We start from the raw sequence: 19,665 nt of genomic DNA on the forward strand, positions 1-19,665 counted from the left end.
ACTCCTGGGTAATTAGCTGGATGAACCCCCCCACTGGCCTGGGTCTGGGCTTCACAGTAAAGGAGGGAGAGAGAGGGATATATAGGAGGGATGAACGGATGGAGGTAGGAAGGGATGGATAGAGAGATTAACTCCCCAGTAGCCTGGGTCTCACAAAAGAAGGAGGGAAGATAGAGGGATGGAGGGAGGGAGGAGAGAGAGAGGGAAAGGGATGAAGGGAAGGAGGAAAGGAGAGAGGGAGTGGTGGAGAGAGGGAGGAAGGAAAGAGAGGGATGGATGGATGAAGGGTAGAAGAGAGGGAGAGAGAGGGATTAATTCAGTGAAGAAGGTGAAAACAGAGACTTAAAGAGTCAGCGCTACATAAGCAGCAATACTGGCTATGTCTGTCAGGGAGGGATGGTTTCCTCTTTCACTTCCGATGCATAGGCACATCCCTCTCTCGCTCTCTCTGTCTGAGGAGTTGCTTAGTCAGTCAGTCAGTGTAATCTAATCTGCTCTTTAATATCAACTGAATTTAATGCTTATCAAAGGACTTGTCAAGAGAATAAAAAATGAGCTCACATGGGTTCATTTTATTGTGTCCCATTAAAAAAAAAACACGAATAAGAAATATTATTTTATAACAAATACGCTTTCTCCCCCGTTGGATAGCGGATGATGTCCGTGGTTCTGAAACACATCAGTGCGCTGCTGAATTGCCGCCTTTTCTTAGACTATGTTGCTGTGTGCATAATAGCAAAGTTAACCAGCATATTGGTGTTGAGAGCAATGCGGTGGAGGCAGCAGCGAAGTTAAGAGACGAGAAAACAGCCCTTTCCTTAATTGTCTAAGAAAAGTGAGGAGAGAGGAAACCCCAACTAAATTAGGTCTATAATCAATAGCCAAACTGTTAAATGTGCCTGGCTTTATAAGTCATCCATAAACAGTACCAGTCAAAAGTTTGGACACACCTACTCATTCAAGGGTTTTTCTTTATTTTTACTATTTTCTACATTGTAGAATAATAGTGAAGACATTAAAACTATGAAATAACACATATGGAATCATGTAGTAACCAAAAAAGTGTTAAACAAATCAAAATATATTTTAGATTTTAGATTCTTCAAAGTAGCCACCCTTTGCCCTGATGACAGCTTTAGACATTCTTGGCATTCTCACAACCAGCTTCACCTGGAATGCTTTTCCAACAGTCTTGAAGGAGTTCCCACATATGCTGAGCACTTGTTGGCTGCTTTTCCTTCACTCTGCGGTCCAACTCATCCCAAACCATCTCAATTGGGTTGAGGTCGGGTGATTGTGGAGGCCAGGTCATCTGATGCAGCACTCCATCACTCTCCTTCTTGGTCAAATAGCCCTTACACAGCTTGGAGGTGTGTTGGTTCATTGTCCTGTTGAAAAACAAATTATAATCCCACTAAGCGCAAACCAGATGGGATTGCGTATCGCTGCAGAATGCTGTGGTAGCCATGCTGGTTAAGTGTGTCTTGAATTCTAAATAAATCACTGACAGTGTCACCAGCAAAGCACCCCCACACCATCAGACCTCCTCCTCCATGCTTCACGGTGGGAACCACACATGCAGAGATCATCCGTTCACCTACTCTGCGTCTCACAAAGACACGGCGGTTAGAACCAAAAATCTCAAATTTGGACTCATCAGACCAAAGGACAGATTTCCACCGGTCTAATGTCCATTGCTCGTGTTTCTTGGCCCAAGCAAGTCTCTTCTTATTATTGGTGTCCTTTAGTAGTGGTTTCTTTGCAGCAATTCGACCATAAATGCCTGATTCACGCAGTCTTATAGTGTTTGATATACTGGTATGCTTTTAAACTGCATTCATTGTAATGGAAATTGGTCTGGTTTTAACCCTGCTTCCCCAATAGATAAAATTAACAAACAAATTAAGCAAATGCACCTGTGCTCATGTTGAGCTTTGAAAACAAAATGCCTACAATACTAATAGCGCTATTACACACAGTTAATAAAAACAATTTCATCCTGCATAAACAGACAACATGGATGTCACTAGTTGTTTTTTCTCACAGGAGGCATGATCAGTCCTCAGCAGAGGAGGGAGAGAGGGAGAATGCAATTACCCGTCTGATTGATAGATGATATGCTGTCCGTCAAACTGCGTCAGCTAGCACAGACCCATTAGAGGAGAGGAAGGAGGGAGGGAAGGAGGGAGAGGGAGTTAGAGAAAGGAGAATGGAGAGAAAGGAGAAGGATGGAGGGAGGGAAAGCAGAGGGATGGAGGGAGGAGAGCCCCACTGCCACACAGGGAGTTAGCTATGCAAACAGCAGATGGCTATATGATACTGTAAGTATGGATTTTCCTGTACTCTGTCTTTGCTGTAGACAGCAGAGCTGGCTAAAGAGCAACTGGAGAATTAAGAAGTCATCTCTTGCTCAACACCCAATCTATCAACCCTCCTTCCCTTCCGGAATGTGATAGAGAAGAACAACATGGCAGATTCCAATCAATATCAATTGAAAAGTCAGAGATCAGTTTGTCATGCATTAATTGCATTAAGATCAGATTGTTATGGATGTACTGTACTGTATATTTGTAAGTCGCTCTGGATAAGAGTGTCTGCTAAATGACGTAAATGTAAATGTAAATGTAATGTAAATGTATATGAGAACATGAGGCCCGTTTGTGGAGCACTTTAAAGATGATCTATACATGTAGATAATGTGATAATCAACAACATTATTTGTTTTATTATTAATTTATTTATCACACTGCAAGTCTCTTGACATGTAGCTTTATAACTAATGAGGTGTGGTGGTCTTACTGGCGCTTTTACAGTCGCCGAAGCATCACCCAGGTGGGTGCTACATTTCAGTTGTGGACGGTCCAGCCTACCTACGGAGGAAGAGGAGCTGTAACTATAGAAGACGATGAGGTGCCGGATGAAGAGCTCTGTGGCCTATGTGTCAGATGTCTCTACCTCTGTCTGTCAGATGTCTCTACCTCTCTGTCTGTCAGATGTCTCTACCTCTCTGTCTGTCAGATGTCTCTACCTCTCTGTCTGTCAGATGTCTCTACCTCTCTGTCTGTCAGATGTCTCTACCTCTCTGTCTGTCAGATGTCTCTACCTCTCTGTCTGTCAGATGTCTCTACCTCTCTGTCTGTCAGATGTCTCTACCTCTCTGTCTGTCAGATGTCTCTACCTCTCTGTCTGTCAGATGTCTCTACCTCTCTGTCTGTCAGATGTCTCTACCTCTCTGTCTGTCAGATGTCTCTACCTCTCTGTCTGTCAGATGTCTCTACCTCTCTGTCTGTCAGATGTCTCTACCTCTCTGTCTGTCAGATATCTCTACCTCTCTGTCTGTCAGATGTCTCTACCTCTCTGTCTGTCAGATGTCTCTACCTCTCTGTCTGTCAGATGTCTCTACCTCTCTGTCTGTCAGATGTCTCTACCTCTCTGTCTGTCAGATGTCTCTACCTCTCTGTCTGTCAGATGTCTCTACCTCTCTGTCTGTCAGATGTCTCTACCTCTCTGTCTGTCAGATGTCTCTACCTCTCTGTCTGTCAGATGTCTCTACCTCTCTGTCTGTCAGATGTCTCTACCTCTCTGTCTGTCAGATGTCTCTACCTCTCTGTCTGTCAGATGTCTCTACCTCTCTGTCTGTCAGATGTCTCTACCTCTCTGTCTGTCAGATGTCTCTACCTCTCTGTCTGTCAGATGTCTCTACCTCTCTGTCTGTCAGATGTCTCTACCTCCCTGTCTGTCAGATGTCTCTACCTCCCTGTCTGTCAGATGTCTCTACCTCTCTGTCTGTCAGATATCTCTACCTCCCTGTCTGGCTGTACCATCTATGCTCCCTCCTCTCAAGATACTACCTTTCTGAACTGTCTATCATCTACATCTGTGGAAGACCATCACCCAAGAATGGCCAGATCCCTACATTTGTTTTGTTGAATAGATTTTTGTTTATTTTGTTTTTAAAATGACTTTGGGATTCTACTTGTAATGACAAGCGCTATATAAAAGAAATCTATTATTATTATTATTAATGCATGCAATAGATAAGAACACCAACTATCTTCAGCCATCCTAGCTGTAAACTGAGTTGTTGCAGTTGCCATCGCTATTAATAATCTGCAATTGTGTCCTCCTCTCAAATATGAGAAGAGATTGAATAGACTGGTTGTTTTGTGGCATCACTTTTCACTCCTATTTTGAGTTCAGTACAAGTTGGACAGTGTCATTATTGTGGACCAACAGCCGTACCAGGCACTGTTAAATTAGCAAAATCAGTCTACTGAAGTCGTTTTTTCTTCTGTGTGCCTTTTCAGTAAAATAGCCTAAACAGTGTCTGGTTTAGAGAGGGGAGACGAGGATGAGGTCGAGGGACATTGGAAATGGTGCCTAGGGACAGTGAAATGTCATGGGACCTCTGGATTCAGTTGAAAGAAAGATAAAGTGACAGATCGACGGGATGGATGGATACGAAGACAGACAGTAAAGAGCTAAAAAGAAAAAAGAGCCCAGCTGAAGAGCAGATTGATCGTACTTGCTTTCCAGGATTTTTCTTACACAAAGGAGAGTATTTTCTCTCTCATTTCATCTGTCATTTAAAAGGAACTCCCTTGCCTAGTGGCTAAGTGATTGGATAACTAGCTAGATACTTAGCTAACTGGACAATTTTTCTGCTCAGTTATAAGGATAATGTGCAGTGATGCGTGTCACATTACCTCCCCTCTCACTGAGAGGGCAGTGGAGGGGTTGGAGGGACGGAGTGATGGAGGGGGTGGAGGACGGGAGCAGAGAGGAGCCACTGTAAAGGTCAGGGGTCAATCAGTGGCCCTTCCTTTCTCGTTTTCTCTTTCTTTTTACATCATTTTCCAAGAGGGAGATGGGCGTGTTAGTTGTGTTTATAGACAATGCTTGCTAGGACTGTGGCCTAGTACTGCTTATAGCTTAGTTTAAGGATTTTATTTTGCGGTTGTTCCTCATGTTCTCTGTAGAAAAGTAAAGTAGGGCAATAACCAAAACACTTGATCTACATAGAGAACCAGACAAAGGGGACAAAGCACCTACTTTTCCATTCCATTAGCTTCAACCTGCTAAGACAACAGGGGCAGGTAGAGAAATAGCCTGTTCGTGTAGTTTGTGTATGGAGATAATTACAGACAAGCTAAAGGTTGTTTCCCTCAGTCACTTATTATACTCAAACAGAAATCCAGAGACTCTAGTTATAGGCTGCCGGTTCTACTGATCGATCTCTATAAAGACTGTGGGTTTGAAACATTCTCCCTGGGTGTTTAAAGTAATACATCTGATGCTGTTATGCCAGTCTTTGAAAACAAATGAATACACAGCAAGTGACTACAGTATTAGCACCAGCTTTGAACTGCACTAAGAGGTACAGTACAGCGTTAAAGAGACTACCAGTTATTTTGAACTTGAACTGAACTTGTTCCAGAATATTAAAATAAAAAATCTCTCCCTGGAATAATAATGATAAGCACTGTGGATTTACAACAGCAGTCTGAGTGTCAGTATCAAAAGCTGTAGACCCTATAGGCAGCTATCCAAGACAAATAATCACCCATGAATGATGGATATATACATTTCTATTGCGGAATCTGTAACGCTTCAGCGTATGCTCAACATATTCCTCCTTTCTAAATTAGAGTGCCTGATCCTTGGCAGTTGAAGGTTTGTAAAAAAGAAAGAAAAGATAAATTACAGGATATCCAACTGAAAAGAGAAACATTACCATCTAGCTAAATCTATTCCTCTGATATGTGAGGCCAATCATGATGTTGGAGCCAGTCTAGCGTTAGCAGCAGTGCATAGAGCACCTCCTCCACAGTGAGTGACACTCCTTAGGGAGAAGCAATAGCAGGAGGGTTAATGGGTACAGCTCAGAGGAGGATCTATCTAGAATATGAAATATGTATGGATGAATCGGCCCTGCAGCCAGAACCTACTGCAGTATGGAACCCCCAGAGACCAGACACTATCTCTCGCTCTTTCTGAGATAATCACGACTCTTGTATTCTCTATATACCAGCAGAGCAGCAGATTCCCCCACCCAGCCCTCAACCTCCAACTGAGCATGCACTGTATTTCTGTTTTTCTATTCTGTTGGAATCCGGTTGTTAGTGTTACAAACCATGGGCTGGTTTTCCAATAGCGATAGAACTTAAGCTTTTACGTGTGTTATCATGTTACGATATGTGATAGAATCAAGCACAGCTTTTGTAAATTATGAGGAACATAAAGGCCAGTCTCTTCAGTTAAGTCATGTAGCAGTATAGCCACAATGAGTGAAAGGAGGAGGAGGAGACCGAGAGCAAGATGGATTGTGATGCCACTCAGGTGATTAAAGGAAGGAATCTCAACTACTATAGGTGAATGATGAGTCTGTGGTTGCCATCTCAGTGTATTGGTGCCACCTGGACCAGAGGAGCACAGACAAAGGGCAGAAGCACACAATCAAATTAAATATAGACAACATGTCAGTTTTGTATTAATGTTATATTCCCATGCTGCTCTTGTTATATTCACTTCTTGCTCTTGACTGGGTAGTTATCAGGAAGCACAGGTCCTGTTTTATCATGAAATTGTGAACTATTATCAGCTCTGCCTTAAGAACACTGAACACCCAGTTGGTTCTTAAGATATAATAATGGTGAAGGAAAGGATTAAGATAAAGCAAGCTGCTGAAAGATTCCCACTGGGCACAGACATCAGTTCAACGTCTATTCAACATACACTGAACAAAAATATAAACGCAACATGTAAAGTGCTGGTCCCATGTTTCATGAGCTGAAATAAAAGATCCCAGAAATTGTCCATAAGCACAAAAAACTTATTTCTCTCAAATGTTGTGCACACATTTGTTTACATCCCTGTTAGTGAGCATTTTCTCCTTTGCCAAGATAATACATCCACCTGACAGGTGTGGCATATCAAGAAGCTGATTAAACAGCATGATCATTACACAGATGCACCTTGTGCTGGGGACAATAAAAGGCCACTTTAAAATGTGCAGATGTCTCAAGTTTTGAGAGAGCGTGTAATAGGAATGCTGACTGCAAGAATGTCCACCAGAGATGTTGCCAGAGATCTGTACACAATATCTGGAAGCTGAAAATGTCCCAGTTCTTCCATGGACTGCATACTCACCAGACATGTCACCCATTGAGCATGTTTGGGATGCTCTGGATTGACGTGTATGACAGCATGTTCCAGTTCCTGCCAATATACAGCAACTTCGCAAAGCCATTGAAGAGGCGTGGGACAACATTCCTAAGGGCCACAATCAACAGCCTGATCAACTCTATGCGAAGGAGTTGTGTCGCGCTGCATGAGGCAAATGGTGGTCACACTAGACACTGACTGGTTTTCTGATCCACGCCCTTACCTTTTTTTAAAGGTATCTGTGACCAACAGATGCATATCTGTATTCCCAGTCATGTGAAATCCATAGATTTATTTAAATTTACTGATTTCCTTATATGAACTGAAACTCAGTAAAATCTTAGAAATTGTTGCATGTTGCGTTTATATTTTTGTTCAGTGTAATTTCATTGAAATGACGTGGAAACAACGTTGATTCAACCAGTGTGTGCCCAGTGGGCTTCTTGTGTAGTTAGATTCTGGGTAGCTGGGCTGACTCAGATCCAACCATTTCACAGGCATATTGGACAGGCAGTGATAAAGGCACCTCTTTGGAGAGGACATCAACATTTATATAGTCACATTAACACTGTCAGAAACATCCATATCTGAACAGTTTGATTAATAATATGTAGCCAGAGAGAGAGAGAGAGAGAGCGAGAGCGCGAGAGAGAGGGAGAGGGAGAGAAATGAGATTCCACAAAAAATGATTAACGATTGCCTTTTTGATATTAAAGGAGAGAATTATGAAGTTGGAGTTACATGATTAATTAATTTAATGAAGAAACACTGGAGTCATTAGATACAACTGAAACTAAGAGAGTACAAAGAGATGGTTCTTTCTCACTGATTCCCTGGTTGACTTGGGAGTGGCTGGGGGTAACTGGGGGTGGTGGGTGGGTCGTTGGTGACAGGGTGTGGGGGTAATTGGCTGTGTGCATCCTTGATAAGTGAGTAAAGGAGACTACTAAAATGATATATCTTCTCTGGTGGGCAGACATGCCAGACTGGCCTGACAGGGCAAAGGAAGAAATGATCTGCTGCAGCTGTAGCCTCTGTTTAATAGGGCCATATAAAGTTTGGGGCTATTTGAAGGGATAGTTTGGGATTTTTGCAGTGAGGCCCTTTACTTCCCGAGAGCCAGATAAACTCGTAGATACCATTTTTATGTATCTGCAACGCCAGTTAGCAATTTCACTAACACTAGTTAGCAACTTCCTTCAAACTGCACGCAGATACCGGTGCCGACAAGTTGAAAAATCTGTCGATGTGACCTTGAGCAAGGCACTTAACCCTAATTTGCTCCAGGGACACCGTACTACTATGGCTGACCCTGTAAAACAACACATTTCACTGCACCTATCCAGTGTATGTGACAATACAATTTCAAAAAAAAAAATGGTATCCACCAGTTCTTCTGACTCTGGGGCAATAGATAAAGGGCCTCATTGCCAAAATCACAAACTATCCCTTTAAAACATGCTTTTACAAGCACCCACTATCAGAAAATACAAACAAGCAGAAATAATTTCAGTATTTAATTTATATTTTAGATTCATCTAGACATTGTGTTGATAGTTTTATTTCCACAACACACATTGATTGAGTTGTTCCGTATCCCTGTGTTGTTTTCAGGGCAGAGAATTCTTCACCACAAAAGCAGCGTTCTCGAGACAGTAGTGCTGATCAACCCCTCAGATGAAGCTGTCAGCACTGAGGTAAGTACATTGCATTCAAACACACCTGGGCTGCGTTCAGTAGGGCACATTGTAGCAAAAGGCTTTGCAACAGAACAAAATAAAAAATGTTCTTATAGAACAAGTTCAGGTTAGCACCTCACCGTTTCAGAACATTTCAAAGCTCTTCAAAACGTTTTTCCTTTACTGAACACCACCCTGGAAAGATGGAATGCTTTCAGTGGTCTCATTGGTATTTTCTATACTCCTTTATTGAGACACTTCGACTCTTGATCTCTTTGTTCCTCTCAACCTCCTTCCTTCTCTCACACCACAAGAATGCGTACACAGGGGGCCTCCCGAGTGGCGCAGTGGTCCCGAGTGGCACAGTGCCACTAAAGATCCTGGTTCAAGTCCAGGCTCTGTCGCAGCCGGCCGCGACCGGGAGACCCATGGGAGCGGCGCACAACCGGCCCAGCGTCGTCCAGGGTAGGGGAGGGTTTGGCCGGCAGGGATGTTCTTGTCCCATCGCACACTAGCAACTCCTGTGGTGGGCTGGGCGCAGTGCACGCTGACTCGGGTGTACAGTGTTTCCTCTGACACATTGGTGCGGCTGGCTTCCGGGTTAAGCGGGCACTGTGTCAAGAAGCAGTGCGGCTCGGTTGGGTTGTGTTTCGGAGGATGCACGATTCTCGAGCTCTCGACTCTCGAGCTCTCCTGTGTCCGTATGGGAGTTGCAGCGGTGGGACAAGACTGTAACTACCAATTGGATACCACGAAATTGGGGAGAAAAAGGGGGTAAAATACCAACAAAAAAAAGAATGCGGACACAAACATACTCTTGACTCCCATACATAGAAGACATCTTCATAGACATACACACATTTCAAAGCAACTGCAACTTGAAATGGGTGACTGCTTGGCACACTTAATTGGCCAATTATCCTCCCCAGTCCTTTGTTTGCTGCTACTCTGCTATGTGAACTAGAATAGAACCATCACAATAAGAAGCTCTGGGGACGAAGACTACTGCCTTGGTTACAGCTAAAGCTAAGACAACAAAGACAACAACCCTTGGTTTACTCAACAAACAGATAGGTTCTGAGATTCTAGCCTGGAATCTAAACAAAATACTGACTGAATAGTGAAACATGAGCAAAACAGAATTCTATTATTTTTGGATTCTAGGTTACTGTTTTGTCCCTATATATTTTTACTTTGCAGTGCAGCATTTTACTAAGTGAATTCACCCAAATTACTAGAAGGTTCTAAATTGAAAAGAGAAACAGAAGCATGTTACACAAGGGCAGATCTGTCGATCCTTTTTTTCACTCTTCCAGCTTCCCTTCCTGCCTGGCGGTGTCTGCAATCAAACTGTGCATTAATAATATCTCACAGCACTGCAGGTTTGACCCTGGCTAGCATTCCGGAAAAGTCCATGCCTGTGAAGAGGAAAAAAGGCAGAGGTTGGGCACTAGAGAGAGAGAGAAAGAAAGAAAGAGAGCGAGCGAGCGAGAGCAACTCCACTAATAATCTAAGGGATTTGAAGTAAAATGAAGTAAAATGGGTGATATTTCTAATCAAGACTGTCAGCAGTAAAAGGCTAAGTGAACATTGATATAAAATCAAATCATATCAAATGTTATTTGTCACATACATGTGTTTAGCAGATGTTATTAGGCGTGTAGCGAAATGCTTGTGCTTCTAGCTCCGACAGTGCAGTAATATCTAACAATTTCACAACATATACCCAATACACACAAATCTAGTAAGGAATGGAATTTACGAATATATACATATATGGACGAGCAATGACAGAGCGACATGGACTAAGATACAGTAGAATATTATAGAATAGAATACAGTATATACATATGAGATGAGTAGTGAAAGATATGTAAACATTATTAAAGTGACTAGTGTTCCATTTCTTAAAGTGGCCAGTGATTTCAATAGGCAGCAGCAGCCTCTAATGTGCTAGTGATGGCTATTTAACAGTCTGGTGGCCTTGAGATAGAAGCTGTTTTTCATTCTCTCTGTCCCAGCTTTGATGCACCTGTACTGACCTCGCCTTCTGGATGATAGCGGGGTGAACAGGCAGTGGCTTGGGTGGTTGGTGTCCTTGATTATCTTTTTGGCCTTCCTGTGACATCGGGTGCTGTAGGTGTCTTGGAGGGCGGGTAGTTTGCCCCCTGGTAATGCGTTCGGCAGACCGCACAACCCTCTGGAGAGCCCTGCGGTTGCGGGCGGTGCAGTTGCCGTACCAGGCAGTGATACAGCCCGACAGGATGCTCTCAATTGTGCATCTGTAAAAGTTTGTGAGGGTTTTAGGTGTCAAGCCAAATTTCTTCAGCCTCCTGAGGTTGAAGAGGCTCTGTTGCGCCTTCTTCACCACACTGTTTGCATGGGTGGACCATTTCAGTTTGTCAGTGATGTGTACGCCAAGGAACTTTAAGCTTTCTACCTTCTCCACTGCGGTCCCGTCGATGTGGATAGGGGGGTGCACCCTCTGCTGTTTCCTGAAGTCCACGATCATCTCCTTTGTTTTGTTGACGTTGAGTGAGAGGTTATTTTCCTGGCACCACACTTACAGAGCCCTCACCTCCTCCCTGTAGGCGGTCTCGTCATTGTTGGTAATCAAGCCTACTACTGTTGTGTCATCTGCAAACTTGATGATTGAGTTGGAGGCGTGCTTGGCCACGCAGTCATGGGTGAACAGGGAGTACAGGAGGGGGCTGAGCACGCACCCTTGTGGGGCTCCAGTGTTGAGGATCAGCGATGTTGTTTCCGACCTTCACCACCTGGGGGCGGCCCGTCAGAAAGTCCAGGACCCAGTTGCACAGGGCGGGGTTCAGACCCAGGGCCTCAAGCTTAATGATGAGCTTGGAGGGTACTATGGTGTTGAATGCTGAGCTATAGTCAATGAACAGCATTCTTACATAGGTATTCCTCTTGTTCAGATGGGATAGGGCAGTGTGCAGTGTGATGGCGATTGCATCGTCTGTGGATCTATTGGGGCGTTAAGCAAATTGAAGTGGGTCTAGGGTGACAGGTAAGGTAGGGGTGATATGAACCTTGACTAGTCTCTCAAAGCACTTCATGATGACAGAGGTGAGTGCTATGGGGCGATAGTCATTTAGTTCAGTTACCTTTGCTTTCTTGGGTACAGGAACAATGGTGGCCATCTTGAAGCATGTGGGAACAGCAGACTGGGAAAGTGAGAGATTGAATATGTCCGTAAACACACCAGACAACTGGTCTGCGCATGCTCTGAGGACACGGCTAGGGATGCCGTCTGGGCCGGCAGCCTTGGGGAGGTTAACATGCTTAAATGTCTTACTCACGTCAGCCACGGAGAAGGAGAGGCCACAGTCCTTGGTAGTGGGCCTCGTCGGGTGGCACTGTGTTATCCTCAAAGCGGGCGAAGAAGGTGTTTAGCTTGTCTGGAAGCGAGACGTCGGTGTCGGCGACGTGGCTGGTTTTCCTTTTGTAGTCCGTGATTGTCTGTAGACCCTGCCAAATATGATAAATTCACTTTGAAATGGACTATAAGGATTAAAGACATAAAGTACAACATGACACTTGAGGGATAGTCATACAACCCCTTTTCATTTACCATTGCATCAGATTATTTTTACAGCTAACAGCATTTTCCAAGCTCACTAAAGATTGTCTCTGAGCATAAACTTTTTATTTGATATATTAGTTATTATTATTAAAAAAAAAAAAAAAATTGTCATTTAGCAGATGCTCTTATCCAGAGCAACTTACAGTAAAGTGCATACATTTTTTGTACTGGACCCCCGTGGGAATCAAACCCACAACCCTGGCATTGAAAGTGCCATGCTCTACCAACTGAGCCACACGTGACTGTGATTGCAAAATAAATTCATGCCACAATTGCAATGAAACTCCAATGATACAGACGTCTTTCATTCTGACATGTTTGCTCCCTTTTTTCTGCATAGGTTTGTCAGATGATCTCAGACACAGCCAGAAACAAGCTGCTAGTGCTTTCAGGACAATGCTTTGAAAACACAGGAGCGCTGATTCTGCAGTCTGGCTCCTTCTCTTTCTTCAACTTCATAGATATATTCACAGACCAAGAGGTGAGTCAAATTGAGCAAATCGTTTGCTAAGCAATTACTGTTTAATTATAATTGTATAGTTTGCAGTACTACTCATGATCTGCTGAAGTTTACTGACCTCTCAATTAGCAAACCTCCTGATTACATCTGATTGAATACAATACATCTGATATCTGTCATAATTGTGAATATGTTCTGTTTGATCTCACAGTCTCATGATTTTAATCTCAGGTCTCCAAATCTCTCTCTCTCTCTTTTGCCCAGATTGGTGAATTACTTAGCACTATTCACCCAGCAAACAAAGCAAGCCTAACCCTCTATTGCCCTGAGCAAGGCGACTGGAAAAACTCAAACCTGGACAAACACGACCTACAAGACTTCATCAACATGAAGCTCAACTCACCACTGATACTCCCAGAGATGGAAGGTCTCTCAGAGTTCACAGAATACCTGTCGGAGTCAGTAGAAATCCCATCGCCATTTGACATGCTGGAGCCTCCGACCTCTGGCGGTTTCCTGAAGCTCTCAAAACCATGCTGCTACATTTTTCCCGGCGGCCACGGCGACTCTGCCCTCTTTGCGGTGAATGGGTTCAACATGCTTATCAACGGGGGCTCTGACCGCAAGTCCTGTTTCTGGAAGCTGGTGAGACACCTAGACCGGGTAGACTCCATCCTCCTGACCCATATCGGGGACGACAACCTGCCAGGCATCAACAGTATGCTCCAGAGGAAGATGGCTGAGCTGGAGGAAGAGCAGTCACAGGGTTCCCAAGCTACTGGCGACTGGTTGAAGAACCTCATATCCCCAGACATTGGGGTTGTGTTCTTGAACACCCCTGAGAATCTGGGGAACCCTGCTGAACCCAACTTCAGGGTGAGGAGGAACATTGAAGAGGCGGCACACACTCTCCATTACCTGAGCAAGCTGAATCTGAGGCCCGAGCCTCTGCAGAGGCCGGTCGGGAACACTATCGAACCCATCATTCTGTTTCAGAAGATGGGTGTGGGGAAGCTTGAGATGTATGTGTTGAACCCGTCGAAGAACAGCAAGGAGCTGCAGCACTTTATGAAGCAGTGGACAGGCACCGAGAAAGACAAAGCCTCTGTTACTCTGCCCAATGGAAAAGAATCTGAGCTCCCAATTTCTTATATGACCTCAATCTCTTCCTTGATTGTGTGGCACCCATCGAACCCTTCAGAGAAGATAGTACGTGTCCTGTTTCCAGGCAATGCCACTCAGTATCACATCCTTGAAGGTTTGGAAAAACTAAAACACTTGGACTTCTTGAAGCAGCCAGTTGTCACCCAGAAGGAGCTATCTTCTAACTTGGCACCAGCTTTAAAGCAAGCAAAGCTGAAACATAAAACGGACAGCAAGGAGAGTCTGAAGTCAGTCTCTAGGCCATCACCAAGCAAAAGTTTCAAGAAGGAGTCAAAGGAGGAGGCTCCAGAGAAGGCAAAGACAGATGCAGAATCGGCTCAAGAAAAGACTAAAACATTTGAGAAAAAAGAGAAACCTTTGGTGAAAAAGGAAAAAGCGAAGGCACCGGAAAAAGAAGTGAAGGTGAAAGCAGAGCCAACTTCTGAAACTCCAGAAAAGAAGAAGGCTGAAATGAAACCAAAAGCTCTCACGGAGAAGATTATCAAAAAAGAACCCAGGAAGTCTGTAGAAAAGAAAAATGATGAAAAGGAGGTAAAGAAAGAAATAGCGAAGAAAGATGACAAGCTAACATCTAAAAAGGAAGAAACACCCAAAAAGGAACAGAAGCAAGAAACACCCAAAAAGGAACAAAAGATAAAGAAAGACATTTTAAAGAAAGACAGAGATTTCAGGAGGGATTCCCCCATGAAGGTGAGGAAGGAAGAGAAAAAGGAGCAAAAGAAAGACGATCTAAAGAAAGACATGAAGAAGCCGTCCAAGGATGTAAAAAATACTCCATCTGCTTTAGGCGAAGGAAAAAAACTTGCACCAAAACCAAAACCTCTGAAAAAAGATGACACTACAAAGAAAGACTTTGGAAGCCCTTTCAAGTCCAAGGCAAAACCAAAAGTCACCAAGAAGGACCCCAAGGCCACGGATGCTAAATCTGCTGTTGCAGGAGCTGCAGCTGTCACAGCAGGAGTGGTAGCCACCGCCACTTGTGCTGCGGAGGTCCTTGAGACAGAAAGAGCCATGATGTCTTCTCCAGAGGACCTCACTAAGGACTTTGAAGAGCTCAAAGAAGAGGAGATCTTTCAGGAAGAAGAGCCAGTGGTGATCCTCAGAGAGGACCTCATGCACTCTAAGGAGTCCCCTGAAGCAGCAGAGTCTCTGGATGAGGGGATCACAACCACTGAGCATGAAGGAGAAAGCGGGGAGACTCCAGAGGAACAGGAGCATAAAGGGAAGTTGAGCGGCAGCGGCAGTGAGAAGTTTGAAGATGAGGGAACTGGGCTAGATTACGAAGAGAAGGGAGAGACAGAAGAGGTCCATGAGCCAATGAGAAGGGAAATGGACAACCATAAACATGCTGATGACAGTGAAGAAGAGGACTCTGAGGACGAGGATGCAGAGGCAGACCAATGTGGAAAAGATCATAACAGAAATGAAAGAGAAGTACAGAAGTGGGGCATGTCTGTGACACCCCCTCCCAAAACGTCTCCGGCTGCATCTATTCATGATGAGACCCTTCCAGCTGGCTCTGATGATGAAGTAGCCTCAGATGATGAGAACCGTGACGAGGCATACACTGCTACATCTGGCCACACACAGTCAACTATTGAGATCTCCAGTGTGCCTACTCCAATGGACGAAATGTCCACTCCAAGGGACATTATGAGTGACGAGACCACTAACGATGAGACAGAGGATTCTCCCTCTCAGGACTTTGCCAGGTTTGGAGGAACCGTGTTAGGAGACTTTGAGAGGAAGAGGCTGTCTCCGCTACACGACGGCCCAGAGTCAGACCATTCAAAGAGCGATGCCACCGAAGGCAGGGACTACAACGCTTCTGCGTCCACAATATCTCCACCATCGTCACTGGAAGAGGACAAAGAGGAAGGGTTCAAGTCAGACAAATTTGGTCTTGATTCAGCAAGCTCTGTACTCACCACTACTTCACCTCTCATACGATCCCCTTCAGCTCCCAAAGGAACCTTTGACTCATACTCATCTGGATTCGTGGCACCAATTGAACTGTGCACAATGCTTTCAGGATCATCAAAGGCAGCAGCTGGGTCTTCTACTAGCCCAGATGACAAGACATTGGAAGGTACCACCTCACCTCATTCCTCTGGTCACACCCCTTACTTTCAGTCTCCCGTGGATGAGAAGGCTGGCTCTATACCACCTGCAAATGACCATGGTCCTGTAATTGTAGAGGTTACAAGTGACAAAGAAGATTCCAACAGGGTCAGCCCCATGGACGACCCAATTCCTGACCACACCTCGCCTGTAGAGAAGGTGCTGTCCCCAATGAAGAGCCCGCCGCCTGTAGGAGAAGGAAAGCCACTCTTTGATTTAGATCATATGTCAACAATGCACTCGAGTCAAGATGAGAAGAAAAATGGGGCTAGCGACAGTACCTCAATCTCATCCACAAACCCCTTCGCAGGTTTCAAAGAGGAGAGTAAAATGTCGATCTCGGAGGGAACCACGTCTGATAAATCGGGTAGCCCTGTAGATGAGGCTGTAGCAGAGGACACTTTTTCACATATTGCCTCAGCTTCCACCGCCTCACTGGCCACCAGCTCATTCCCAGAGCCCACGACAGATGACGCTTCCCCTGCTCTCCATGCTGAAGCCGGCTCCCCTCAATCAACAGAGGTGGAGGACTCCCTATCTGTCTCTGTGGTTCAGACTCCAACCCCTTTTCAGGAGGCAGAGGTCTCACCCAAGGGGGACAGCCCCAGGCCCATGTCAATCTCTCCAGACATCTCACCAAAGACAGCCAAATTAAGGACACCAGTGCAGGAGCCTAAATCCCCAGAGCATTCCACCATGTCATTTGGCCAGGAGTCCCCTGATCACTCGTTAGCCCTAGATTTCAGCAAACAGTCTCCAGAGCACCCCTCTGCGGGCAGCCTGCGCGCCACGGAGAACGGGCCAACAGAGGTGGACTACAGCCCCTCAGAGGGGAATGATCTGAGATCCTCCGAGCAGTACAGACCCACTGTGGACAAGCCTATGCTCTTCAAAGACAATGACTCAGGTCGCGCCACCTCTGCGTCCCCATCAGACGCATCTCAGTCCACCCCCTCGACAACTACGCCTTGTCAGATGAGGGAAATGTCACCGGGCTTAGCCCAGCAGATGGACAAATCCCCTGCCACCCCGAAAGGGTCTTCCCCCTCTTCCCCTTCCTATTCTTGCTTCACTCAGAAAACAGATATGTCCTTAGCAGCAGAGACTAATCCCTTCAAATGTGGTGGCGATTCCAAATCCCCTGTCAGCCCCAAGGTTCCCTCCCCATCCTACCTACCACTCTCTTTCAACCTCTCCGACTATCAGAAGTGTGCAGGTGGTTCCAGGGACCCAGACTCCTCCAAGAAGAGCCCCTCTCCTGGGTCTAGGACAGATGTTGACCTTTGCCTTGTGACCTCTTGTGAGTACCGCCACCCTAAGACAGAGCTGTCCCCGTCCTTCATCAACCCCAGTCCTTTGGAGTACTTCATGAACGAGGAGAACCCTCTGGAGGAAGAAAAGCCTCTGGCTAAGTCAGGTGGAGGACCTCCACCCCCTGGTGGTAAACTCCACGCTAAGCAATGTGAAGAGACCCCACCAACCTCCATCAGTGAATCTGCCCCCTCCCAGACGGATTCGGATGTTCCCCCTGGGACAGAGGAGTGTCCCTCTATTACTGCGGACGCAAACATAGACTCTGAGGATGATTCTGAGACACTACCAACAGACAGGACCCTGACTTACAGACATGCTGATCCTCCTCCTGTGGCTCCCAGAGACTGTGCTCCGTCTCCAGCCCACCCAGATGTCACCATGGTGGATCCGGAGGCTGACAAGCCCCCCGCTGACGACAACAACCAGACCAAGGACAAGGACTCAAAGGCAGAGGGAGCTGAGAAGGCTAAGAAGAAGAAGCTCACCAAGACCAAGTCCTCCTCACCAGCCAGAAAGACTGGACTTTCAAAAGTAAAGGATTCAAAAGTAATGGCCTCTCCTAAGAAGAGTGTGGGAGAAGGGAAAGATGCCAAAAATGCAACCAATAGCTCTGCATCCAGGGGTGTGAAAAGTGCCACAGCAGGTAAGACTCATATTTTTTTACTCGGTCATGAGTCTAGAAGCTTTGGTTAGTTTTCTGATGAAATACGTTTAAGGTTTAAGCTCAGTTTGCCTCAGTATAGAATCACATGTTTTTCATCCATTATGTACATTGCTTTTCTAACAAAGCTGCATCTCTGTCTCAGGTTCAGGCAGTGGAAAGGCAGCAGCTGCAATACCCGTACCCAACTGCCCTCCCATGTACATGGACTTGGTTTACATCCCAAACCACTGCAGCGCCAAGAATGTGGATGCAGAGTTCTTCAAACGGGTCAGGTCCTCCTACTATGTAGCAAGTGGCAACGACCAGACGGCCCAGGAGCCCAGCAAAGCTGTCCTGGACTCCCTGCTGGTGGGCAAAGCCACGTGGGGAAACAACATGCAGGTACAGTGAGACAGTCAACTTTTATCAGAATAACCGTTTTATAATCCCATAGTATCAGAAAGAGAGGCACCATAGAGACAATAGACAAGACTTAAATAGTATACATTGAGAATATACTGTCAGAACCTTTTTAGCTTCTTAGAGCTGAACAAAATGAAGCTAATATGCTCAGAGTTTTATGAAACAATAGTATGCAAACCCTAACCCTTCTTCCCTGTTGGCAGGTGACCCTGATCCCGACTCATGATTCAGAGGTGATGAGGGAGTGGTACCAGGAGACCCATGAGAAGCAGCAGGACCTGAACATCATGGTGCTGGCCTCCAGCTCCACCGTGGTCATGCAGGATGAGTCCTTCCCCGCCTGCAAGATAGAGCTGTGAACCTGATCCTGGGCTTCGTTCCATTCCAAATTATGCTTCTCTTCTTCCCTTAACTTCTCCCTTCACTGGAGTGTGCACTCCATTGACGTTCCAAGACGTTTCTGCAAGGGAGCACCTTCTGAGCGAGGGGACTGATGGAGGGAAGGGGTCTTAGTAATTTGGATTGGAACAACCCTCTGGACTCTTCTGATCAAATGATCTAGTAACCGAGAGATCTAGTGATCAAGTGGATCATGTTGTTAGTGGTATCTTTGTGTTGGGGTGAGGGATGACGTAGACATAGAGTAAATGTAAACGCATGTCATTTAAACAAAGGCTGTGTGCCAACATTAATGAAATATACATAGCCTACATTAAAATTATGTTCTGGTTTGAAAAAACTATGGCAAACATAATTGTTTTAATGAAGTCCACAATACCCATAGGAAGTATCTGACACAAGTATCAGCTTTGTGGAGCACTTTGAGTAAGGGATGATGTCATAGCAATATCCTGTACGGAATGAAATATTGGATCTGGCCACTATAGAGAACATCAATTGAGAACATAAAATGCTCCCACCATATAAATTGGCGCTCTTGACGTACATTGATTTCTTCAGAAAACTCACTTTCCCATGAGCACCAATTATCAATTAATTATCAAGTCAAATCAATATAGAAAAATTCATGAGAATATACTTGTTCATATTGGGGACAAAAAAGGTTCTGACAATACTGCCAAATTATTGAGAT

At 45.1% G+C, this 19,665-nt stretch overlaps 1 protein-coding gene across 1 annotated transcript in view; it reads left to right on the plus strand.

Moving 5' to 3' along the window:
• The window catches only part of map1b (microtubule-associated protein 1B), a gene marked incomplete at its 3' end in the record, with an annotated part of 32,903 nt that extends 13,972 nt beyond the window's left edge, over positions 1–18,931 (plus strand). Inside the window, exons 3-7 of the mRNA XM_084160100.1 lie at positions 8,779–8,861; positions 12,788–12,928; positions 13,172–18,149; positions 18,313–18,551; positions 18,776–18,931. Of these exons, the coding sequence (XP_084016226.1) occupies positions 8,779–8,861; positions 12,788–12,928; positions 13,172–18,149; positions 18,313–18,551; positions 18,776–18,931 (5,597 nt within the window). The remainder of the gene's footprint in view (positions 1–8,778; positions 8,862–12,787; positions 12,929–13,171; positions 18,150–18,312; positions 18,552–18,775) is intronic.
• Positions 18,932–19,665: the final 734 nt, after the last annotated feature.

Source organism: Coregonus lavaretus (genome assembly GCF_964263955.1).
Source record: "Coregonus lavaretus genome assembly, chromosome: 4".
NCBI classification, from domain to species: domain Eukaryota; kingdom Metazoa; phylum Chordata; class Actinopteri; order Salmoniformes; family Salmonidae; genus Coregonus; species Coregonus lavaretus.